The sequence below is a fragment of the Ochotona princeps genome, chromosome 29, assembly GCF_030435755.1.
Source record: "Ochotona princeps isolate mOchPri1 chromosome 29, mOchPri1.hap1, whole genome shotgun sequence".
Taxonomy (NCBI): Eukaryota; Metazoa; Chordata; class Mammalia; order Lagomorpha; family Ochotonidae; genus Ochotona; species Ochotona princeps.
In genome coordinates this window covers 17680782-17707311 of record NC_080860.1, presented here as the reverse complement: position 1 = coordinate 17707311, position 26530 = coordinate 17680782, and the positions used below count along the sequence as shown (strand labels likewise).

The window sequence follows — 26530 nt, the reverse complement described above, 5'->3', positions numbered from 1 at the left end:
CCCAACCCTTCTTATGTGTGCCCTGATGGTGAGGGTGGGAGGGCTCCATGCAAATTTCTACCCTTCTGGAGATTGTGGCAAGCCCCTCCTTTTATTTCCTCTTAGTCTCCAATGAGGACATGGCTTCCATGTGTGTCGCGGTAGGGTATGGGGAGGCTGTGTTTGTTTCCTTGAGGGCACAAGAACACCACTTGTTGGGGGAAGGAAAAGTACCTATTTCCTAGACGACAGCGCCGCCTGGTGGTTGTCCCGGTGCTGAGCCTCTTCCAGTCCTCACCCGTGACACTGCTGTTCACCAGCCTGGGGTTGCTCTCTGTTCAACGTCCTACGATCACTGTAGATTTAAACCTTCATGTCCAGGAGGACGGGCTCTGGGCCACCGCTGAGTTTCCAACATTTTGAATCACTGTTTAGGGGAGTGGTGGCTATCACAGGAAGAATGGGAGGAAAGAGGGAGGTTTCACCACGAGAAGATCCAAGCAAGCAAGCACTCTATGGAGAGAAGAAAGGATCACAGCAGGTATGAATCTGGGGAGATGCAATCAGATCTCATAGTCAATAAGTACCCTAAAGACAGGTCCATGGAGAGCCCACAGGACCACATGACTTCGAAACAGGCTAGAAGAGAGATACTTCATGGCAGATAAGGCATCTGATCTCCGAGTTCAGGTGAGGGAGAAGTTGGTACACATTTGAGGCTTCTCCATTTTATGGGCCACTCCAGTGTTCCTACTTTTATTTTTTCTGGGAATCATCTGAAGCCACGTTTGAACCTCCTCGTGGAGGGGAAGTGAGATGACACTTGGCAATGCTGAGGTAGGACCATGTGGAGATTCTGTGATCATCAAGACGACCTGTTGAAATCATCTGATGGTGCGTACTGGTGGTGGTGCACCCACAGCCATGCCCACTGGTGGTGGTACACCCACAGCCATGCCCACTGGTGGTGCACCCACAGCCATGGCCTTCAGAGCCACGACCACCATGACTTCCTTACTGCCAACATGTCCCAGGGACGACATGCTACCCTTCAGCATGAAGCGAGTGAAAATGCGGACTCCATTGCCTCCCCTTCATTTCCCAACGGTGCAAATGAAAACCAGCTCTTCTGATGTGAAAAATGGTTGCCTTAAACCACTAGACTCAACGTCTGCTGTTAAAAATGGGTATAAGGAGGCAACGTGGACACGCAGTGGGCGGAGCTCACGCCTAATGCTTCCATCCCATATAAACAGTGGTTCAAGTCCCAGAAGTTTCACTTCTGACACAGTTCTCTATCCATGAGCCTCGGATTTCAGTGGAAAATGATCCTAATTCTTGGGCCCTTGCTGTACACCTGATAGACCGAGATGGAGTTGTTGGCTTCTGGCTTCTCCTTGGCCCAGCACCAGCCATTTCATCTATTTGGGTTTGAACCCATAAATGGAAGAACTGTCTGTTTCTGTCTCTTCCCCTCTCTTAACGCTGCCTTTTTTCTTTTAAAAAATATTTTTAAATTATGTTTTAGTTTTTATTATGATACAGTTCCATAGGCTCAGGAATCTCCACCTCCCTCATTTACCCTGGCTTTCAAACAAATCTTGTAAAATGTTTTAAGAAGTAACATTGTGCTGAACACTACTTGTAGTCTAGATATATCAGGCTGATCTAAATTTCAGTAACTAAAAATAGCAAAATGGATTACCTTTGAAGGTTGTGGTCCGTGACATGGCACTGCAGACTGATCCTCTGCCTGCATTGCTGATACTCCATCAGGGTTCCAGTTCATGTCCCAGCTATGAAATGCAGATCAATACCAACATCAGTTCACACCTATGACGATGGGTGAGTGGATATTGTTTTTAAATATTGACAAAGATGTGGTGGGCACAAAACTTCTACAGGTAGGCTGCTGTCAGAGTCACAAATGACCACCGTACGTCCTCAACGCTCCACACGGGACGGTCGTAGCGACACTTCTCTTTTTGGGGTGACCGGCCATGGTCCTGACGTGTCATGTGGAGTTCACTCAGATAGCTTTCTAAGCCCATAAAATGTATGATTCCCTTAGCTTTCTATCTTGACCCTTCATTTCTATGTTTCTTCACTCCCTGTGCTCCCTCCGTCCGTCTCTAGTCCTCACTGACCCTTTCCCATCTCCTGAATGCCCTGTGTTTCCATTCAGGGAAACCCCACTGTCCCTCTCCACTCAATTCTCAGGCCACTGTTGACCCTTCATCCTTCACTTTCACATTCTGCTAGGCCAGCACTGATAGCTAGAGGGCCAGGGTCCTGGAGCCTGGATTCCAAGGAGAGAGTTTAAAGGTCCCCAGGCCCAGAAATCAACCCTGATATCTTACCACACCTGCCTAATGCTGATCATTAACCCAGGGCCTCTATAAAAGAGGTCCTCTTTAGTGTGCCAACAGCACCACCTGCAAGCCATGGCCAGCACAGTAAGCCCCAGCACCACAGCTGAGACCCCAGAGCCACCTCCACTATCACAACACATCCAAAATGCTGCTGACATCTCTGTCCTCGTCATCTATTTCGTAATAGTTATGGTCGTTGGGCTGTGGGTATGTGGAAGTTCATGGGTCTCAGGATGGGTACGAGGGTTGGGGATGAGCAGAGGGTCTTAGGGAGAAGTGTGGTGTGGTAAATAAAGCTAAGACAAGGTTAACAATGTGCACGAATGTCTTTGTCTAAATATTTCCTTGTCCTTGACACAAACACTGCTTCAGCTGGGTGGGTTTTTGCTCCTTGCTATCCCATCATTTGAACAAAGTCAACACTAGGAACTTTAGTCTGTTTGGGCAGCTCCAGAGCTTAGCATAACATACATGAGTTTTTGTCATCTAATTATATTGATTTTCCTTTATTGTTTCTCAGTGTGTGGTTTATGAATCTCAGTCTGCAATTTTCCCTTCAATCTCAGCTTTTATTTACACCCATGAAAACAAACTGAGAAGTTAGGACACATTGTGAAACCCAGGTCTGGGTTTTTACCAAGCCATAGTTATAAAGGTCTTAAAAAAATAAAAATGCATCCTACTTCTACAGTTTCTGGAAAAAAAATTTTTTTTTCATAGATGAGTTGAGGAAGCCACCATTTCAGAACCATGGCCAGAGCTTCTGGATGGGTGGGTTCTTTTACAGCTTGGGTGCACCTGCTATTGGACTCTCACCTTGTTTCTTCTCAGGCAACACTGAAGACAAACCGGGGCACTGTGAGAGAATTCTTCCTGGCTGGTCGTGATGTGGCCTGGTGGCCGGTGAGTGGTTCAGACTTTTCTACAAAGAAACAGAATTTCCTGTTTGTGTTTCAAAGGGAATAGTGGGGTCTGGCTCTGTGACACAGCAAGTTAGGCCAACACTTGCAACATCAGTAGCTCATAATAGAGAGTAGATGGAGTCCTGGCTGCTCTACTTTCAATCCAGCTCCCTGCTAAAGCACCTGAGAAAGCAGTCGAAGATGGCTCAAGTGCTGGAACCACACCAGGTGTGGAGTTCCGGGTGCTTGGCTTCAACTTGGCCCAGTCCTGGCTTTTGGGATCTGATCCAGTAAATGGAAGGGCACTCTCTCTCTCTCCCTCTCCCTCTCTCATCCTTCCCTTGCTTTTCAAATAAGAAATAGACATTGGGAATGCTGTTATACACAGATTGACTAACTACACAGCTCATTTCCGGTTTCTTTACTTCATATCTATGTTGTTTAACTTCAGTAAGGCATAATGTCCCATCAATCATGAGAACAGGTGTTCCAACAAAGCAATTTATGGACACTGCCATGTTCATTTTAGGCGATTTCACAAATTATTATATTTTTATATATTTTAATTATTTTAATCGTTTAAACTACAAAATGGAATTCTTTCTCAGCCATGCAGCATCAGTGATGGGCTGGATTTTGAGCATGAGCTGCCAACAGTGGCTGTTCTCAAAGAGCAGTAAGGCCTTTCTCTGTTTCAGGAAGTCCGGTTTGCATCCTTTAATGCCCATCTTAGTCTGTTCTCTTTGATTCCAGATCGGTGCCTCTCTCTTCGCCAGTAACATTAGCAGTAACCAGTTTGTTGGGCTGGCTGGGACGGGAGCAGCTTCGGGAATTGGTGTTGCAACATTTGAATGGAATGTAGGTGACGCTATGCATAGCCTTGCTCCTTTCTGTCAAGCTTCTGTCACAGATGTTTCTAGAAATGTAATCGAATATACTCCTGTTTTTGCTGTTGTTTTCCTTTTCCCACTCTACCCTTGATTTGACCTTCAGCTCCTCTGTGAACCCGTTCCACCTAGAATATTTCAAACACATTTTTCTCACCTTTGAGGTGTTTTCAAACTGTTATTCCCATCAGTAATGTCATTGTGTATGATTCCATCCCCATGGTCACTTGACTTGTTTGGCCATTTTAACTCTCATTTTGATCTCTCCCTGGAGACACTATGTGCCTATCCCTGAATCAGATGGAAGGAATTAAAACGTCATAAACCATTGTTGAGTTTCCATAGTTTTTTCTAGTATTCTTTCTTGATCTTTCATGCCCATGTGTACGTATGAGGTATGCTTAAGGAAGAAACTGTGTCATGTTGAAAATTTAAATATACTACTCCTGCATGGACTCAGGAAGTGATCCTCCCCTCTGTAGGTAAAGATGATGCTTGCACTTTGCTTTAGCTGAGTCAGGAGCTGCATTAGAGTCCTAAACTCCAGATAAGCACTGTAGCCTAAGTGTTATTATGAGAGAGCCCGTGGATTCCAGAGTGAAGCCATCTTTCAGAGGCATGGGCAGAATGACAGGTAGCACAATGGGTGTGACACTCCAGCTCCTCTTTCAGCCTGTCATCTGGGGCTTCCGTCATCACTAATAGGCTCCCGTGCCTCCGGAAGACAGGAGTAACTACTGCTCACACCTGCCTCACCTGGCTCACACTTGGAGCAGCCTAAATAATCAATGTGAAGCCCCTTGGTCTACGTGACTCATTAATACCTGATGGTATTATTATCATTATTGCACATAACAAGAGTTAGAGAGCACCAGGACTGCGTGTTGATCTCAAAAAGTATCTCTAAGTTTGTCAGCCAATATGCTTCTAAGGGAAAAGGCCATGCATGGAGTAAAAAAAAAAAATTAGTTTTCTACCAAAAATAAACTTGTATTTTCACCTATTTTTCCACATGCTTTAGGGAGTACTCTCATGCATTTCTTGGAACTGCAGAATATTATTTTTTCAGTAAGGAAAATGTGATCTTGCAGTTTTCCTTCTGGGCTCGTATCTCTAAGGACCATTTTCATTACACATCTTCTGTCATTTCCTAAGCCCTAGCAAATGGTGGTGTCTGAATCCTAGAGACACAGGAAAACAGGGTCCACATTTGCTGGGTATCACAATTTTCTGGAACGGGACAGAATATAATTAAACTTTTTTGTTCAGACTTAGAGGACATGGGATGATAGGGGCCACAGGCTGAGTCTCCCTAACTGTACTCTCGTCTTGATTTCCCGCAGGCTATATTGCTGCTGCTGCTGCTAGGTTGGGTCTTTGTCCCGATTTACATCAAGGCGGAGGTGAGCAACCCCAGGTCTCCTCTAATTTGTTGGGCGAATCTGGCACATGTTCTTCCTGTTTGACCACAAAACCACTGTACCTAACCTCTGCTTGGCCTTTTGAAGGACAAATAGCAAGTGAAAAATTAAATTTTTTTCTAGGAGCTTTTTTTTTTTTTTAGAGATTTGTTTTTATTGGAAAGTCAGATACACAGAGTGGAGAAGAGACAGAGAGGAAGATCTTTCGTCTATTGATTTACTCCCCAAGCAACTGCAATGGCCAGAGCTGCGCCAATCTAAAGCAAGGAGCCAGGAGCCTGTTCCGGATCTCCCACACAGGTGCAGTACAGGGTCCCAAGGCCTTGGGCCATCCTTGACTGCTTTCCTAGGCCTCCAGCGGGGAGCTGAATGGAAAGTGAGGCCACCAGGATTAGAATCGGGGCACATATGGGCGTTCAAGGCGAAGACTTTAACTTCTAGACGATCATGCCAGGCCCTCCTAGGAGCCTGTAAGAGGAGAATATGACTGCATCTAAGTGACAAACAGGTGCTGGCTACATGAGGATAACTACAGTGGTGTCAACCACGTGTAAGAACCTTGAAGCTGGGGCCACCATGTGCTTCGAGAAAGGCTTCTCAAAAGTAACCTGATTGGGGCCCAGCGGCATGGCCTAGCGGCTAAAGTTCTCGCCTTGAAAGCCCCGGGATCCCATATGGGCGCCGGGTCTAATCCCGGCAGCTCCACTTCCCATCCAGCTCCCTGCTTGTGGCCTGGGAAAGCAGTTGAGGACGGCCCAAAGCCTTGGGACCCTGCACTGACATGGGAGACCCGGAAGAAGCTCCTGGTTCCTGGCTCTCAATTAGCTCAGCCCAGGCCATTGTGTCCACTTGGGGAGTGAATCAATGGAAAGATCTTTCTCTTTCTCTCCTTCACTCTGTAAATCTGCCTTTCCAATAAACAAATGAATCTTTAGAAAAAACTATGTAAGGATATAATCCTGGGAAATGCAGACAGAACTGCAGGTAGAAGTGACCTTGAACTATGGAAGGTTAAAGTGTCTCCTAGACTTCAAAAGACATGTTCTGTGTCCTCCTAGACATGAGTGATGTAGTCTCTAAGGTACTGCAAGATCATCACCAGATTCTTGTGTCAAGCTGTTGCACTCAGACAACTGAGTGGAGAATGAACTTGAGTAGAGGTTTACACAATGCCTCATGAATATTGAGGGAAGAAGCAGGGGCATGCTTCCGGTGTGAAAAGAACATGACTGATGGCCGATGAGACATGAAGACAATGGAGCAGGTCGTCTTCTGGGCAGCTCTAAGGCTTGAGACACAAGGGCCCAGGTATGTGAGGCTGCCATCAGTATAGCAGGCTGATTGCAGAGGTATCAGATGGTGGAGAGCAAGGACTTCACTTTGGGCCTGGATGAGTGCTTGGTGCCTGAGGAACACTAGCTAGCAGACACTCAGCAGGCAGTGTGGGGGGTGAGAGTGAGGAGGAGGAAGAGCTAGGCTGGAGTTCCTGCTTGGGCTGAGAAACAATGCCTGAACACCCAGTCTGCTGTAGCCACTTGGGCGTGGTATCAGGGATTTCTCTGTAACTGAGAAGGCATCATGCTTTCATCAGTATGAGAGGAAGTAAGTCGAAGCTCATCTCATGTAGGCATGTTGTGCTGGGCAACCCCCTAAGAGGCTATTGGAAGGGCTCCCAATCCAGTCTGGGTGTCTCCATCCATGAGATGGGAGACTTAACAAACAGGCAGAGGTCAGTCAGGTTAAGGCAGTTAAGGACATGCTACTGGACAGAGGGAAGAATATAGACAAGGCCAGAATGAGAAGATGTGAGGCCCATGGGTGTCTAGAGAGGTGCAGGGTCCGGGCTTGGGGCTGGAGGTTGGAACAGAGAGGCTCGGGACCTGGTGATCCAGGCCAGGGAAGGACTGGAACTTGAATTGTTCTATTCAATGGACTCCTCAGTCTGAGGTCGTACAGTTTTCTTATTAATTCTGAAAACTTCTAACCATTCCCTAATGGTTTCAGTTGCATAGAGTCGAGTTAATCGCATTCGCTTCTCTCCCTTACTTCCACGTGTGTTCTTCCTCTACACATTCCGTTTGAAAGTGTTTAATGTAGAATTAAGCAATAAAATGCGCTTGGATTTAAAAACATAGTGGAATTTTGTGCGTGAGTGAATACATAATGTTATGAGGGAGAATTCAAAAAGTTCATGAAACTCTGTACATGACAATATACTCACCTCTACGATCCCAACATGCCACACTCAGTGTTCAACCGCCCTGAGATGCCAATTGACAGTTGTGGGGGGGACCGACCTGAGCGCTCTGGATTCTGAAGGGAAACTCCCCGGGGTGTTTGCCTCTGCAGGTGTTGACCATGCCGGAATATCTCAAGAAGCGGTTTGGTGGGAAGCGACTTCAGATCTATCTTTCTATCATCTCCCTCTTCATGTCAGTGGCTTTGAGAATCTCGGTGAGTTTTGTGAAGTTGCTTGACGGGTCAGCATGAAAGGAAAGAAAGAGGACATTGGAGCGGAGACGCTAATGATCTGAAATGTGTATCTTCCCCACTCTGGCTGGTCTCAGGCAGACATATATTCTGGAGCCGTGTTCATCAAACTGGCCTTGGGACTGGACCTTTACCTCGCAATCTGCATTCTCTTGGCTATCACTGCTGTTTACTCGATCACCGGTGAGTCTGTTGCTTGTTTTGTTCAGTTACGTTGTCTTCTGAGGAACCCGCCCAAGCCTGCAATTATGAACTTCAGTGTCCGTCTTGTTAGTGTCAAGTCAAGACATCACTTCAGTCACACCATGAGATTTAGGCACGGGCCAGAAACACAGTGAAAACAAATAAAGCCGAATCTATATTTATTGTCTTGTAGCTGTTCTAATAAACCAATTTGGCAAAGACACAAAACTCAAAATTAGCTGAAAAAATAGTATTTTTAGGCACCAACAATGATCTTGCTGAAAGGGAAATCAAAAGAAATCGCATTCACAATAGTCACCAAAAATTATATATTCAGAAAAAGAAATTGGCCAAAAAGCAAAAGAACTCTACAATGAAAATTATAAAGCACTGATGAAAAAAGCCATCGAACACCAAAAAAATGAAGCTATAGTTCTTGTTCATTGATTGAAAGAATTAGCACAATTAAATTGACCTGTCTAGGGCTGGCATTGTAGTATAGCAATGTTGACATCCTATATAAGTGCCGGTTAAAGTCCCAGCTGCCCTGCTTCTGATCCAGCTTCTTACTAATGTTTGTGGGAAAGCAATGGCAGACGGCCCAAGTATCTGAGACACTGCTACTTGTGTGGGAAACGTGGATGGAGTTTCAGGATCCTGGCTTTGGCTTGACCTAGCCCTGGTTGTTGTAGCCATTTGGAGTGTGAACTAGAGGACGGAAGTTTGCTCTCTCTCTCTCTCTCCTTTTTCTTCTCTCTTTCCCTCTAACTTGCCTTTCAAATAAATTAGCATGTTTTTAAAATGTCCATGCTACTTAAAAAAAAAAAAAAAACTACTGACTCAGTGCAATCCCTTCCAAAACACCAGTGACATTCTTTACAGAATTAGAAGAGATGATCCTATTATTCATACAGAACCACAAAAGACTCAAAACAGCAAAAGCAATCCTGAGCAAATACTTGTAATACTAATACTGGAGGAATCACAATATTTGAATGCCAGATATACTACAAAGCCATAGTAATTAAGTCAGCATAAAAATTGAGACACTAGTCAATGGACCAAAATTGAGAACCCATAAATTAATCCATATACACGATCAGTTGTACCAAAAACATAATTGGAGAAACAATACATTTATGAATGAAATTCAATACCTACTTTTCACCATATATAAGAATTAACTAAAGATGGGTCAAATATTTAAATATAAAATCTAAAATTATAAAATTGTAGGAAAAAACACAGGATAAACACTTCAAGACATTGTTGCAGGCAGTGATTTTTTTAAAAAAAATTAAGATCTTGAAATTACAGGCAACAAGAACAAAACCGGACAAATTGAATTATGTCAAATTTGGAAGCTTCTGTGCAGAAAGGAAATGATCAATAGAGCGAAGAGACAGCCAACAGAAAGAGAGAAAATATTTACAAGGTACTTATCTAACCATGGATTAATGTTCACAATATACCAGAAACTCAAAAGATTCAATAATCAAAAAACAACTGGTTCAGTTAAGAAATGGGTAAAGGATCGAAAGACATGGTTTTCAAAAGGAAGAAACACAACATATGAAAAAAGTCATCCATACCAATAGCTATCGGGGAATGCAAATCAAAACAACAATGCCATCTAGCCTTTTGCTATCAAAAAGAAAGCAAGCAACAAATTCTGGCTAGATAGTGAAGAAAGGGAGCCGCTCTCCACACTGTTCATGGAAACATGAACTAGTTGAGCTCTATGGAAAACTGTATGGAGACTCCTTTAAAATGAATAGAACTAGCGTATAATCCATCAGCCCCATCATTGGGTATATGTCTAAAAGATATGGAATCATTGCATCTGAGATAATCTGATCCATTATGTTTTAAGCAACACTGTTCGTAATAGCCTTTATAGGGAATCAACCAAGGTATCGATGATCAATTCACGGATCAAGGAAATGTCTACATAAACACAATGAAAGATGATTCAGTCATATAAAAAGCTGAAACCCCGTGATTCGCAGCAAAATAGCTGAATCTGGAAGACATTTGTGTGAAGTGAAATGAGCCAGACACAGAAAAACAAGCACCACCTTTTCTCTCTCATATGTGAATCCTAGAATTTTTCAATCTGAACACAGTATGATAATTACTAGAAGCTTGGAGAAGTAGGGCTGAAACTTGCAGTTGGATCATGGATATCAAATCAGATTTAGCTCAGAAGAATAAGTTCTTTCAGTTACACAGCACAGTGGAGAGACTATTGTTTACAGTAATCTGCTAGATACTATATAAATACCTAAAAGAAACTCCAAGCCTCCAATCAGAAAAATCATGTCATAGAAGACATGCCCGGTTCTTTTTTTTTAATTATTTATTATTTAACTTCATTAATTACATTGTATTATGTGACATAGTTACATAGATACTTGGGTTCTCCCCACCCCTCCCCAAACCCTCCCACCATGGTGGATTCCTCCACCTTGTTGCATAACCACAGCTCAAGTTCAGTTGAGATTCCCCCATTGCAAGCGTATACCAAACATAGAGTCCAACATCTTATTGTCCAGTCAAGTTCAACGACATGCCCGGTTCTTATCTTTCTCTTAACAGGTGGCTTGGCCTCAGTGATTTACACGGACACTCTCCAGGCCTTCATCATGCTGCTTGGTTCTTTTATTCTCATGGGCTATGGTAAGTGATAACAGGGTTCCCAGTGCCCTGGTCTCAGGAACAATGGGACATTGTTCTGTCTAGCTGCTCTGTCTGGTCACATTTTCTTATCATCTATTTGATGACCACCGTTCAAGTATCTGTCTGACTTCTTTCCTTGGCATGAGGAAATGGGAGGAGACTTTTATTGTTTCTTTAAGAATTTTGAGTAACAGAACTGTTGAACTTTCATTTCTTTGTGTTCAGAATGGACAAAATCAAAAGCATTACAATTTAGGCTGATGAACTTTAGAGGAATATTGTTACATTGGATCCAAAGCACAGAAATCTCTTGTTTGCATAAAATTCCCCTGAAATGCAAGATGAACTATTAAGGAAATTTTAGATAATTGACCGTTATCTTCATTATGATTAGTTCAGATGACTATCCACTAACACATGTTACTCAATTTATTGCTGGGCCATTGGACTCAGCTGTTTTCTGTCACTACACTAACGTGCCTGAGGCTGGACTAACCCTATGAAAGATAAAGAAAACAGTGTAACTGCTTGTTCTGGAGGTTCAAGGACACAGTATTGTTGTTAACTAGGCTCTGGTGAAGGCTCTGTGGTGCATGGCACTCAGTGGTGAGAGTGTGTTGGAAGGAGAGACTGCATTGCTAAACAGGAAGCCAGAGAAAACCGGAGTTCCACAGTCCAATTGGACGGCACATCCCCAACTGACCTAAGGACCTTCTACTAGGTCTGACCTCTTAAAAGTTCCACACTACCTTTCAGCAACAGCACACTCCTGGGGACCAAGATTCCAACACATGCAACACTGCGGTACAAACACAAGTCATAAATAAATACACTTCATCTTATAAAAAACACCACATATGAGCTTTAAGAAATTTTTTCGCTGACTTCTTTTTTACTGGACTTTTATTTTCCTCAAACTTTTTGAAGTATTCTCATAAGTGAGGCAAAAGCTGAAAGATCTGCCAAATAACGAATCCGTAATGACGATCTTTAACACGATATAGTTGTTATTCACCACATGTGGCTACCGAAGTTAAAAACTCAGTTCCTCATTTACCTAACTCTAGTTCAAATGTTTCATGTTAGTAGCTACTATATTAGCACAGGAACACAGAAGTTTCCTCATTGCAGATAATCTTAGTTGAACAGTGTCCCTTTGTAGGTCATCAATATCCTGGAGTATCCACTCCTTCCATACTTTCCATTTAGAATTTAGTTACCCAGAACATGTAGCTCCTCCACAAACAAGCTATCATCAAAATCAGGAGTCTGAGATTTCTGTAAGACAGTTCATTGTGTCTGGTGCGTTTCCAGCATTTGATGAAGTTGGAGGCTATGAGAGTTTTAAGGAGAAGTATATGAATGCCATTCCGTCTGTAATCGAGGGAGACAACATGACCGCCAACCCCAGCTGCTACACTCCTGCGCCAGACTCCTTCCACGTTTTCCGAGATCCCATCACCGGTGACATTCCATGGCCAGGATTGATATTTGGAATGCCCATTGTGGCTGCATGGTACTGGTGCACAGACCAGGTGAGGTATTCGTGTGTGTGTGTGTGTGTGTGTGTGTGAGAGAGAGAGAGAGACAGAGAAAGAGACAGAGAATATGTTTATGTTGTCCTATCTCATATCATAGAAAACATCTGTTTTTTTATTTTGTCCATACACACATCATTTAAAGAGTCAAAAACTTCTATAAGGCCACCTGATGTTCTGTTTCTTGTCTCTCAGATGTAAACACTTCCATTTCTTTCAATTAAATATCTTGATATTTATTTTTATTCTGTAAATCCTTGAACTATCAATGGGCCATCAGCATCACCTTGGAGCTAGCTAGAAATTAACACTCTCAGACCTGTTTAATCTGAATTTTCGCATTGTCTTTATTTCCTGTTTCAAATACATGCTTGCTTTGATCCCTCTTGGATTTCCAAAGTTAGGATGGTCCCATTGGCCTCCCATTAGGAGACATTAGCATTCAGCCCCCTTTCACCTTTTGTTTTCAATCCCACATACACACACACACACACACACGCACGTCTTGTCCCAGCCTACCACTGAGATTGCAATTTTGAATAAATCAGTACTTACTACTTCCATTGTTGGGACTGCACAAATGTAATTCACAACTGAGTTGCATACGTGACATCCTCAGATGGATTTTTCTTTAGTTTTTCATTTTTCCATTTATTTAATAATGCTTCAGTTCTTACTCTGATCTGTGTTGCTAATCATCATACAATAAACATCAAACACATTGCAAACTTTTCTCCTTTCTCAGCAGAGCTACCAAAGCATGCAAGTTGTCACCTTTGATTGCTGCAACCATCTTTGTTACTTATAGTTCATCGTTGTTGACTGCCTCATCTTCTTTAAGTGGCATCACATTCACCATTTGACCAGGTCGTTGACGTTGATTGTCAATGGCTTTCCTCCTCACCTATATCTGATGGTTTTCCTCCACCTTAGTCTAGCTCTCTATACAAAAACACCAATTGCTTCCCCAGCCCTAAGTGCCACCTGATACCCCTAGCAGATTGCTTCTACAAAGAGAATTAATCTAAAGAAGGCATCTCTATTTTCTGACAGCCCTCAATCAGAGAAATTACAAGAAGTGCTGTTGGGAATAGAAATTCTGCTTTTCTAGAAAATTTTGAGTTGAAAAATTAAGTATAATTTCAAATGTTGCACCCATTTTCCCCCAGGACTTTAACATTTGGTTCCTAACTACAAGTGAAGGGTGAAGTTCTCAGACTATTACGAAGAAATATAGATGGATGTCTCAGTGTTGTGTTTTACTGGATCCAATACATGGTGCTTCCATGTCTAACTTGGTTTCTCAAGGCAGTTGCCCTGAAACAGTATAGAAATGCCGATCATGCCAATCACATAAGATACGATTCCAGCACACAGCTTGTGGTGACATCAGTTGTGACAGCCCTGTACCTGAAAGAACACACTATCATCGTTGCATATAGGAGCCTGTTTTGGAGCTGCAAAAGTATTTTTATAGTAGCAAATGAGTATCGGCTTTTACATACCAAGAGTCTTACAGATATTTTGCAAAGCATTCAGACAAGCCCTGCAGGAGATAATCTTACGTTAGAGATAAGAAACCCGAAATTCACAAAGACCAAACATTATCCCCCCCCCCCGCAAAAAAAGGAGTAATTAGTCAAAGTTTGGTCTACTCCAAAACCCTTTATTATTTTTTTTTTACTAAAAATAATATCAATTCTTACCACAACATTAATCCCTGAAAAAAAGATGCTTGCCTTCTTGGTAATCATCCTCAGAGTATTTCATGGAAGGCCTTGTTTTCTCGCCAGGTTACTGTACAGCGCTGCCTGTCCGGTAAGGACATGTCTCACGTAAAGGCCGCCTGCATCATGTGTGGTTACCTGAAGATACTTCCCTTGTTCCTCATGGTGATGCCAGGAATGATCAGCCGCATCCTGTACCCAGGCAAGCCGGGAGCCTCACAGATCCTCTTTTTCATGTTTGAATGTTGAGAAGCGTTTTTCAATGCAGTAGATCCTTGATAGGCTAGAAAAACCCATTCTGGAGAGGAAATGAAAGCAGAATTCCAGGTGTATGGGAAGCCTTGTGCGGAGGATCAGCAGTCAGGAGGAGTCAATGTGTCAGGTTCCCCAGTCCCTGGTTTCGCTGCCTACAGGTTGCCTGGTTCCCTGTTAACATTTGAGTCTGTCAGTGCTGAGTTTAGGAGTGGTTTGGATATAAGGAATCCTAGAGAAGAATGTAGTAGGATCCCAGAGGACTGGGTAACTTGGGCAAATCGGAATGAGGTGAGCTGCAGGAGTCAAGTGCAGTGATACCTCTAACTGAGAAGGTTTTTGAGATGTATTCTCATTTCTTGGTCCCTAGGAGACAGGCAGAGGGCTGAGGATAATAACTGTGAGTTTGGATTATTTGAGACACATTCATTTATGAGCTCACAGATGCTCATAGTGGTTACAATGCTAGTGTCCACTAGCATTGAAAATCCTCCTTAGAAATAACCTTTCTTTATTTATTATGAAAAGTGAAGGGAAGTACACTATTAGTTGACTAATAAAGAACTTAACGCATTTAGGGCAATTCATCAGACAACACTGCATCCACTTCATGTTTCCTCAATGGAGCCTCAGTGGGTTTTGTTTGTTTGTTTTACTGAAATCTTGTTGATTATCAAATGACCAACACCATTTTTGTAATGTTGCTTATAACAATCAAGAATGTATAAATAGCCAACAAGTAGAGAATAGCTAAAGAAATGGCTGACCTTATGGTCAACGGCATTCAAGGAATTTAAGACTATTTCAAAACTTAACAGAAGACTGGTGTTAGTATGTCAAATGCAAAAAGAAAGAAGATTATAAAAAAAGAAGACTACAAAATGACAGTTCAACAAATATCATAGTTATGAGAAAAGACATCTCTGTGGAAAACTATTAGAATTTTTTTAAAAGAAGGTATTGAGCATGAGTCTTTGTCAATCTGCCTTATCTGTGGTCATAAGGAGGTTTAAGCAAAAAAAAAAAAAAGTTCCCCCAATATTCTGTGCAACTGTTGTTAAAGAAGAAACATCACACAAGGAGCATTCACAAGGTCCATCATCCAGAGTGACCCTTATGATTGATGTATGTGAGCACTTTTAGGCTAGATATGCCTGGACATCCAATCCAAATTTCTTGGCATTGATTGTTCTCGGATTGTTGTGTATCTTTGGAATTTTGTGTTCCTGGCATAATGTATGCTCTTGTCGCATTTCTGGAATGTGAGATGAGCTGCCTCTGCTTGCTGTAACGCTCTCCATGGGCCACACCTCAAAGCAAAGCCCTGTCCCATGGGTTGGTACAAAAGGAGTTATGGGTATAAGTCACTTAGGAGGTCATGTGCTGGAGAAAGAGGGACCAGTTCCCATGGTATAGTATTCCAAGTTGAATCTCTAATTTCTAGGCAAACATCTCTCCCCTCCCCCAAGATCTTCCCCTACTATCCAATGGCTATGGCTTGTTCCTGGTTGAGATCTGCTCACTGAACTCATCTCTGACTCCTTCCTCAGACAATGTAGCGTGTGTCATACCTTCTGAATGTGAAAAACAGTGTGGCATTGATGTCGGCTGCACTAACTATGCCTACCCAACACTGGTGCTGGAACTGATGCCGGCCGGTAAGAAAATCTCCAAGCTAGGATAGCCTTGGGAACCTGGTTTCTAGATGATCCATAAAAATGAGTTGTGGGGGCCGGTGTTGTGGCATAGCAACTAAAGCTTCCTCCTGTGATGCTGGTATCCCATATGAGTGCCAGTTTCTGTCCCAGATACTCTAGTTCCTATCCAGCTCTCTGCTAATGCACCTGGGAAAGCAGAGAATTTGGCCCAAACACTTGAGCCCTCTTTGTGGGAGACTCAGATAAAGCTCCTAGCTTCAGGCTTGGTCTTGGACTAACAGTGGCCGTTGTAGCCATTTAAGGAGTGAACCACTGGGTGGAAGATCTCTCTCTCTCTCTGTGTCTCTCCCTCTCTCTCTAATCCTGCCTTTCAAATCAATATAATAAATCTTTAAAAACTAATAGGTTGTTCTCTAATCTTTGGTAATTTCATTACTTCCATTAATTCTATTCTGTCCATCAGACATTTCTTTTTCATTTATTCCCTTGAAATTTTTTTTCTTATTTGAGATAACACATTTTTAATTTGCATTATACTCAAAAGTTTAATGTTCCACTAAATGAAGAGATCAAAAATAAAAAATAAAAAGACCAAATTTGAACAGGACAACAGACAAAGGCTTCTAACAATAATAGAAGTAAGACAGTCACCTTTCCTTATATAAACTTTAAAATAGCCATAAAATCATTAAACTGTAACAGTCTATAATTTTTAGCAATTTGTTTGACCATGATTTAAGAAAAAGATTGACAAAACTATGTATTTTCGGTAAAGCTGATACACACAAGCCTTTATAATTTTTTTTCTTTTTTACTTTGCCTCCCATAAGTAAGGAGGAACACGCAGTGTTTGTCTTATTGTGTCTAGCTTATTTCACTCAATATGATGTTCTCCAGTTTCAACCATCCTGATGTAAATGATAGATATCCATTCTTTTTTTTTAAAGATTTTATTTTTTATTACAAAGTCAGATATACAGAGAGGAGAAGAGACAGAGAGGAAGATCTTCCGTCCGATGATTCACTCCCCAAGTGAGCCGCAATGGGCCGATGCGCACCGATCCGATGCCGGGAACCTGGAACCTCTTCCAGGTCTTCCACGCGGGTGCAGGGTCCCAAAGCTTTGGGCCGTCCTCAACTGCTTTCCCAGGCCACAAGCAGGGAGCTGGATGGGAAGCAGGGCCACCAGGATTAGAACCAGCGCCCATATGGGATCCCGGGGCGTTCAAGGCGAGGACTTTAGCTGCTAGGCCACGCCGCCGGGCCCTCCATTCTTTTTTTTGTAACGCAATAACATTCCATGCAACTGGTGATGGATTCTCTTTCTGATTCCATATGTTGTCTATTGTGAAGAGTGCTGCTGTAAGCATGTGGTACAGATAGCTCTCTGGTACAATGAGCCCATGTCTTTGACGTAACATTGTGGGACTGCTGGATCACATGGAAGTTAACTATTTATTATATTCTCTTTGGGCTAGTAGCACCTTAATAATAGATTTCAATCTATATCATTTACAACTGCTTGCTGAGTGCACTATGTACCAAATAGTGCCTTGGTGCTAAAAAAAAAGGTGGGGGTGGAAACTTTTATCCCTTGGGACTCACATCCTAGTTTCATGATAGAAAATAAACCTCGCATATAAAACAAGTAAATTGTTAGGTTATCAGAAGATAATCATTGCTGTGGCGAATGAAAACAGAGAAAGGTACAGAGGTTGGAAGTGGCCGGGAAGTTTATACCTGAGGCTTATCAAAGTTTAGGTAATACTTCGGTGACCTTTCTCCTCCCTGGTACATGTGAGCATTCCCAGCATAAAGGAAGCATAACTCACACGCATGATCCCCTATGCACCCCGTCCTACTCTGCCCCAGGAGGTTGGGAGCTATGACTCATGGACAGAGCTCCCACCATGATCACAAAACCTCAGCTTTCCTCAACAAACACTTGTCAGCAGTGGTGCTTACGAAGCTTCTGTCTCTCCAGATCTCTAAATCCTTAGGAAGCCAAGGGTTCCCCCCTTCTTGGCTTGGCCTTGTTTCCTCTCTTCCAAAACTAGACTGCGGCAAATGATCTCTACATTTACACACAGGATCAAAATCCTATACTGGGTTATTTTCAAATCTCCAAGAAACAAGCAGGACGCCCCACAAGCAGATGTGTTTCAATAAGGACATTGGTTAACCAGTCGGAATTCGCAATTGTGGATGGATCTCTCATTCAGCAAGCTCCTCAACAGATCCTGACCTTCCAGTCGCTAACCAGGTCTTGCGCCACTTCTTGTTCCAGGGCTGCGAGGCCTCATGTTGTCAGCCATGCTGGCCTCTCTCATGAGCTCCCTCACCTCCATCTTCAACAGCTCCAGCGCTCTCTTCACCGTGGATCTCTACACCAAGATCCGGAAGCAAGCGTCGGAGAAGGAGCTCCTGATCGCTGGACGGTGAGGGATTCGGGTTTCTAAAGACGTCTTACCGGGAAAAGTGGGTGTGGGAGGAAATGAAGCTGTCTTGTTTTCAGCTTGTGTGAAGGGAACCAGACCATTCAGAAGAAGACAGGATGGACACTGAAGGACCTTATTTCAACTTACACAGGCCCTCGTTGTAAATGAAAGTCTCTTATGATGTCCTCCATCCATACAACTGTCCATCTTGTCTTCACTGAACTTCTTCAGTGTTTCCTGGAGGTAAAAAAAAAATCCCACTTGCTCTGATAGGTTAGTTGCATTGTCATCGAATGTTGTCATGGATGACATATCCTAGCAATAGATGAAGGTGTCCACCCTTTCTCTTTTAATACTTGATTTGTGATGTGTGTGTGTGTGTGTGTGATTCTTCTAAAATGATGTGTTATTGTGTACTTGTGCCTTGGCACTCTGACTTTATTTTGAAAGTGTGCAATTAGGTGGAAGGGAAGTTGAAGCACTATTGTTCCCCGCTCATTGTGCTTTTCTGGAGATAATAGATAGCAATCATTTCAGTGAATGAGGCGCATGGGTGAAGATCTCACTTGTTCCATCCAGAGAGGCACAACAGCCAGGCATCTGTGTGTCTATGATAGAGAAAATGGTGACTGATAGGGAATGCAGTACTCTAGTAGAATTGTGATCTTCACCATAAATCAAAAATGAAAGAGAGGAAGGGGAGGGTAAAAGGGAGAGGGAAATACAACAGACTTCTTAGGCTTTTACCTATGAACTGCATGAAATCTGTTCCCTGTATATAAACTTGAAAATTTTTAAAGAAAACGAATGGCTTTTTTTCCCACTCTCTCTCACCAAACGTCTACTATCTCTAAAAGCACAAATACGAAGAGGTGTATTTGACCTCTTGCTCTGTGGAATTTGTGCTTTTGTAGAAAGACTAACAATGAATAAATGTATGCAGCATCAGGTGACCAGAGGTGCTCAGAAGACAATGAGTTAGAACAAAAGGATGACAGTCACTTGACACAGGTGCACACTGAACCCTCTCTGAGGAGGTGGCATCTGAGCGGGTCCCTGCGGAGAGTGTGGTGGTGAGCCTCTGGGCTCTTAAGGAAACATCAGTGCAGCCTTCCTCTAGCAGTCACGTGTGTGGCATGTTGGAGGGCAGCAGAGGAATGAGGTTGGCACCCGAGGACCCAATGGGAGAGTGATAACAAGCAAGGCCAAGAAGGGAGCATTCCAGCTATAAGGAGACTTTGGATTGTGTTCAACTTGTGATAGAAGCAATTGAAGCTAAGAGAATAAAGCAGGTACATGATTTGCTTCCCAGTGATGATAATAATAATGATAATGGGTGTCATTTATTGAATCCTGCCTGGGTCTTGGCCTTTGTGCTAAGACCTTATGTGTTTATCTCATTTGCTTGTTTCAAGGTAGCTTCCATTTTATACAGTTTCAAGGAGATTACTATGCCTCAGTCTCCTGCCCAATGTTTGTTTCTCCCTCCAGCCTTCCAAAACATCTTTACTTCAAGTGAACAGAGAGTAATGACCTTCTGTATATGGCCTAGTAAGTGATTGTGTTGAAGCACAGCAGGATTTAGGATAGTCATGTTCCCTGGTCCTCAGGAGCTTCTGATATTTTAATCAATTCTACCTGGCACAGTATCCAAGTAGGAAAATCACAAAATACCTCTCTTTTTTTGGCCAACTCTCTCAATATGCTGGGATAAACAGAAACTGTTTCAATTCTAATCTATGAAAACTCATTTAGTTTTACTCAAGGTAGTAAAAACACCATAATTGGAGTCTGCTTTTCTTATCATATAAATAATTGCTTATCCGTGGAAATAGTTCTGGTGTTCAGTTCTAATTGACATATGTATGTATCACATTAGCAAATTATTAATAAGTTGTTGACATTTGTACTGTTCTTGCGAATGGATATTTAACCTCTTGGGAACGGTATAATGAGCATTCACAAGCAAGCATTTAGATAACCACCAAACATGACGTGGATTCATGTCAGGTCAAGGAACCTGATTTAGTTTGACAAGCTAGTAAGCAGCAAAAATGAATGCGTTCACAAACAAAAACACAACAGAGGACCCTATCAGGCTTCTGTCCAACATTCAAATCATTCTGTTTCCCTACCAGGTTGTTTGTCAGTTTTTTAATTATTGTCAGCATCATGTGGATCCCCTTAGTAGAGGTATTTCGAAGTGGACAATTAATCCATTACACGGAAGGAATTTCCAGCTACCTTGGGCCTCCGATTGCAGCTGTCTTCTTGCTGGCTATCTTCTGTAAAAGAGTCAATGAACAGGTAATGGAAACCTGGGACTTTGAGTGAGAAAAAAGTGTTTTAGTCACCAGGGTATCAAAATTCATTCATTCTACCTAACTTACATAACTCCAGATTCACCTTGATGTCAGCCACAATTCCTACTCCTTACCCAAAATATCAAAATACATACATTCACTCATCATGTGGTTCTTAAGTTTCTTACAGAACACTATGTACAGCCATGACACAGTACTGAGTAGTACACATTTGGGAGATAGAATTCCAGGGTCCAGTTATGATTCTGAAGTAAGTTATGTGATACCCTTTGAAATAGAAATAATAATTCTTTGCACCTTGTGAACTGCTGTGAGAAAAAAAAATCGAGATGAAATTTGTAAAATTCTTAGGAGGAAGTCTATCACAGAAGTATTGCTATTATGCTACATTGTGGATTGACAATTGTAGACCATATATGTTTGTTTATTCCTTAATTGTCCTAGGTGTTAGCCTCTATTATGATTTTCAGATAAACAACAGGTGCAGAGAGGCTAATATCTATACATGTTCCATGTATTAACAAGTGGGATCCTAGGATTCAGACTCAGCTCCTAGTTTTTCACCATGCAATGTCATTTTCCCAAAACTTAACATAAGGAACATGGAAAGGAGGGGCACATGTTTTCATCCTCCAACAACCTCTCAGAGGAAATAAATGTTCTCCATTGTTAAGGGCTTAACAAATTTCCCAAATCACCTAAATATCAATTCGGCAAATGGTATAACATAAGTGGAACCCCTTTTTATGCTACAGAAACTCACAGGTTTGTAATGCATCAATAAAATAAAGTTAAGCGAAACTTCCCCTTGGGTCCGTGTAAGCAGTAGAATCCTGATGGAAGCCATTAAGGTGATGTGTTTCAGGACCCTAGAAAATAAAACCCCAGAGACAAGAGTGCATTAGTCCAATATTTTTTGTCATCTTTAGCTGAATACCCAAGAGGAACTTCTTGGAAAAGAAAAGGTGTGTTTCAATCTACAGTTTGATGGTGAAAACTGAAGACTGGGCATCAGACACCCCTAGCCTGGTGTCTGACGGGAAGTGGTCAAGGTGGATACAGAAAAATCATCACGTGTTGATCCAGGGAGCAGAGAGAGACTAGGCAGAATCAGAACTCAAACAATCAACTCCTCTCTTGAGATCCACTCTCTGATGGCATACCCCCAGGAACCCCGAACTGCCCTCCAACCCCACCTCCTGACCATCACAATTAGATCAATCCCCACCTTTCATCCACCAAGCACTAAGCATTAAGATGTCTGAATTTAAACATCTGTATGAATCTTAAGAAGACATTTTCTTCCATATGCATTACAAAGAGTCTTCCAAAAAAATCATAGAAAATGTGCAGTATTAAAAATGCTATGCAAGACTTTCAAAAACTTTTGCACCAAAAGAAGTTTATCTTCTAATCCCATTCTTCCCTGAATCTGAATTATTCTCACATTTGCAACTTTCCTTGCAAACATGCTCAGCGCTAGCCACTTGTTTTTTCCCTTAATTGAGCTATCATGCAGGATGATAATTACGGTTTATTTGAATGAACTTCTCATCTGTGCTAAACCCTCTGCTCTGTATGTGTATGTGTGTTTTTTTCAGGGTGCATTCTGGGGTCTTATGATGGGACTTGTGATGGGCCTTATTCGTATGATCGCAGAATTTGCCTACGGAACAGGGAGTTGCATGGTTCCCAGCAAATGTCCAACTATTATCTGTGGAGTACACTACCTATACTTCGCCATCATTCTCTTTGTTGTGACCACAGCAGTCGTCCTGGGAGTTTCCCTCTTAACAAAACCTATACCGGATGTTCATGTGAGTGCTGGGTAGTGGATATATGTTCATCTTAAAATAAGAAGTGTTTGCATTCTAAAGCTTCTACTCACATAAACTTGGATGGAATCACTGTACCTACAGAGCTAGAAGAACCCTAAGAGACTTTCAGCCAATCTGTCGGCTGTAGAACAGTTTGCATCTGGTGTGGGCAAAGCATCAGTGAATGAAGAAGTAAGGATCAGAAAGCAGGCTACAGACTGTATTACAAACACTCGACATGCAGCTTGGAAGTTAATCAGTGCTGTTGTTACAACATATCAGGAAAAGGGTAATTAGTGTTACCCAAGAAGCTGGGAAGCACCCCAGGGCTTAGCTGTCATCCAGGAAGGGACTTCTCAAAGAGAAAAGAATTTGATATGCAGGATGAACCCCAAGAACTTTTTAAGAAGCACATGGGTAACAGGGCAGGACAATAAAAAAATACACAATTAATTATTTTAAAATATCAATATAACATTAAGTGAATTTATTACTAACATTTATATTTCCATGACTAACCTTTATATATTTTTTTATTACTGGCCTTTATTTTTCTCCATTGATCACTTACAATCTTTGAAGCAAAGCATGCTTACCTATTTCCCTTGCCAGTGGTTAGAAAATTATGTGTATCAGAAAGCCATGGGTCTAATTAAAACAAAACATTGCTTAGAAAATGTGATGAAGTCTAAGTTTAAAGGCTCACTGATACTCAGAGGAACCTTCTTAGAAGGACTCAGGGTTGGTATTTATTCCTTGCATCCAAACACATATTTTGGATCTATGGCCAATGTGGGGGAAAGTTACATGACAACACTAATTCTATTTCATGTCACATGTTTAAATCAACATGCAAGCCGAGCATGGAAATCTTAATTACATTTACAGAACACAACTAGCAGTCGATAAAACCTAATAATTCAAGAATCAAAAAAAGAGAGAGATGTGGTTGACAGAAGTTTGAAGACAGATAAGGAAAAACAGTTGTGTAGGGAATTGCAACTGGGTTCCAAGAATCACACATCAAGGCTATCTAAACACAGAAGTTTAAAGGATATTATAAAAAGCAATCCAAGTTACACTAGACATTTGAAAAGTCGTGATGATGTAGCCAGTGAGCATTTGGATAATAAGGACAATGAGTGAAGCTAAGTATAAATGCCTTCACTGCATCTTGGACTCTCCTGAAACTATGAGCCCAGAAGGAAGAGTTGTAAGGATATGTTGTTAAACCCGAGTGGGCAGGGGCCAGGGGCCCTCGCCCCTCAACGAATGGAGCCCTCCGGCAGACACGAGACAGGAGACCAAGAGATGCAATCACGCATGAGGCAAGGTTTATTTCACACGGGCTCGTGGGCGCTCCCGCTCGTTCGAGTAAGGAGTCGCACCCAGCCACACAAGTTGGGTCTTTTTATAGGATATGGGAAGCAGGAAGCGGGGTTACAGAAGCAGATGCATAGTTACAGGGATCCCATTGGCATCTTTAAGTCACACAAGGCTATGATTGGTACAGGAGCTGCCCCTGCTTAAAGCAGTCTTCAAGAATGGCTCAGTGTCTGAGAAATGGAAACTTATCTCTCTTTTGTAAAATAGAAACTTGGGAAACTGAAACTCACTGTTCCAAGCTCTTGGAAAGCACCCAACGGCTCCTAGCTCTCTATTTTGCAAGGTCTTCTGCGGTTCTTTATCTCACAAGGTCTTCTGCCTGCAGGCATCCTATTGACCCTTTTTCTGCTGGAGCTAAATTTGGGCTCTACAATGTTACACAGGTTTGAATGGCTAACAGAAGATTTAATATGAAAGTAGCTTACGATAGTGTTTGGATAAGTGAATGGAGTAGGAGACTTTTTTTTTTTTTCCTTTTATCTGTATCCTTGTGTGGCTTGTGGTTGCTTTAAATCATACGGTAAGCTAAGGGACTACTAGATCATCATGAACATTTGCCTGTCTCTAATGATGCTGTGTGTGGCTCTGGTCAGCTACATCGCCTGTGCTGGGCTCTGCGGAACAGCAAGGAGGAACGAATCGATTTGGATGCAGAAGAGGGAAAGCCAGAAGAATCTGACAAAGGTGTTGAAGAAGGTAACAGCTGGTTTACATTTGACTTTCAAATAGGGAATCTATGTGCACGGCATGGCTTCTGGACAGATCTTTCACTGCCACTGACTCCAGCTTCTTAAAAAAAGATTTCTTAGATGTGTAGGAAACTAAACATGTGTTAGATTTATAGGAACTCAAATTTTAAAATAATTTGGTGGGCAAAACAACTTTTTACAAATATTTGCTTATTCATTTGTTTATTCACTTGAAATACAGAGTGACAGAGAGATCTTCCTCTACTTGTACACTCTCTAGATGGTCACAGTGGCCACAGTTAGGCCAGGAGCTTCCTCCAAGACTCCCACGTGGGTCACAGGGACCCAAGCACTCGAGCTACCTTCTGCTATTTTAGCAGGGAGCTGGATCAGAAATGGAGCCATCAGGACTTGAGTCAGCACCCTTATGGGATTCTAACATGGCAAACAGTAGCTCCACCCACTATACCACAACCCTAACCCCTAAGCATACTTCTAAACTAAAACGTCTATGAGAAGTCATATTGGAAGTAAGATTATACTTAGAGAGAAATGACTATGAAAATTATACACATAAAAATCTTCTCTGGGGAAAATGTGCCTGATCTTCATTATTGGCACTAGAAGACAGGTAGGAAAATTAGTGAATATTGAATGAAAGTTAGAGGGAAAAAAAACACAAAGGAATAAGCCCAAGTAATGTTAGTGTAAAAATATATGAGAGTTCTTGTTTACACACATACTGGCTAACACAGTGTATCATGAACCTTCTGAATTTTTGCCACTGACATAAAAGAAGTCATAGCTCAAATAATTTTAGATTTCTTTTCTTGAGTGACTTTAAAGACCATTAGTTAGAATTGGCTTTTGGTCTAGCAGCTAAGATGCTTGCCTTCATTTTTGACTGCCTGGGACTGCTCCCAGTTCCAGCTTCCTGCTAATGTGGACCCCAGGAGGCAACACACACAGCTCACATGTGGGAAAAAAGAATTTCTATTTCAAAGCTGGTGATCATATGTTTATCTTGCTTTCAGATAATCCCAAGAAATCCCGTGGATGTCTCAAGAAGGCATATGATATATTCTGCGGCTTACAAAAGATGGACAGTAAGCTGACCCAAGAGGAGGAAAAGGCCCTGAGGGAGAAGTTGACTGACACATCAGAGAGGCCCTTGTGGAGGATGGTCGTGAACATCAACGCCATCATCCTCCTAGCTGTGACTGTCTTTCTGCACGCTTATTTCGCCTGAACTCAAGCCCAGCCACAAAAATATTTATTAAGCAAAGATAATTTCACTGATTTCCATTTTACAGTGTGTTGCATTGCATGAGGGAGATGGAGACTTAAAGAGACAACCCAAGACTAATTTGTTTTGTTTTTGTTGTTAATTTTGTGTCAATTGATAATTTGGGCCAAGCATGATGGTTTGATTGGCTAATCCTCACCTTGCAAGTGCCGGGATCCCATATGGGCACTGGTTCATGTCCTGGCTGCTGTATTTCCCATTCAGTTCCTTGCTAATGTGCCTGGGAGAGTAGCAGAGGAAGTCCCAAAGCTATGGGACTGTGCACCCACATGGAAGACCAGGAAGAAGTTCCTAACTCCTGGTTTCTGACAGACTCGGCTCCAGCTGTTGTGGCCACTTGGGAAGTGAACCAGCGGATGGAAGATCTTTCTGTCTCTCCTTCTCTCCATAAATCTGACCTGCCTTTCCAAAAAAGAAAAAAATACATCTTTTTAAAATAAGAGTTGATCATTTATACAGCTAGTGATGCGATCCTTTATGTA

General features: G+C 42.2%; 1 protein-coding gene across 1 annotated transcript; it reads left to right on the top strand.

The window, feature by feature from the left end:
* Positions 1-3128: 3128 nt before the first annotated feature.
* Positions 3129-26096, top strand: LOC101529144 (solute carrier family 5 member 4). Its single transcript, XM_004592015.2, has 14 exons — positions 3129-3254; positions 4007-4111; positions 5484-5543; positions 7911-8015; positions 8129-8234; positions 10833-10913; positions 12228-12448; positions 14245-14380; positions 15981-16088; positions 18376-18526; positions 20665-20833; positions 22452-22667; positions 24647-24749; positions 25777-26096. Exons 4-14 carry the CDS (start codon positions 7920-7922, stop codon positions 25989-25991), a joined length of 1602 nt encoding a protein of 533 aa, XP_004592072.2. The 5' UTR covers positions 3129-3254; positions 4007-4111; positions 5484-5543; positions 7911-7919; the 3' UTR covers positions 25992-26096.
* Positions 26097-26530: the final 434 nt, after the last annotated feature.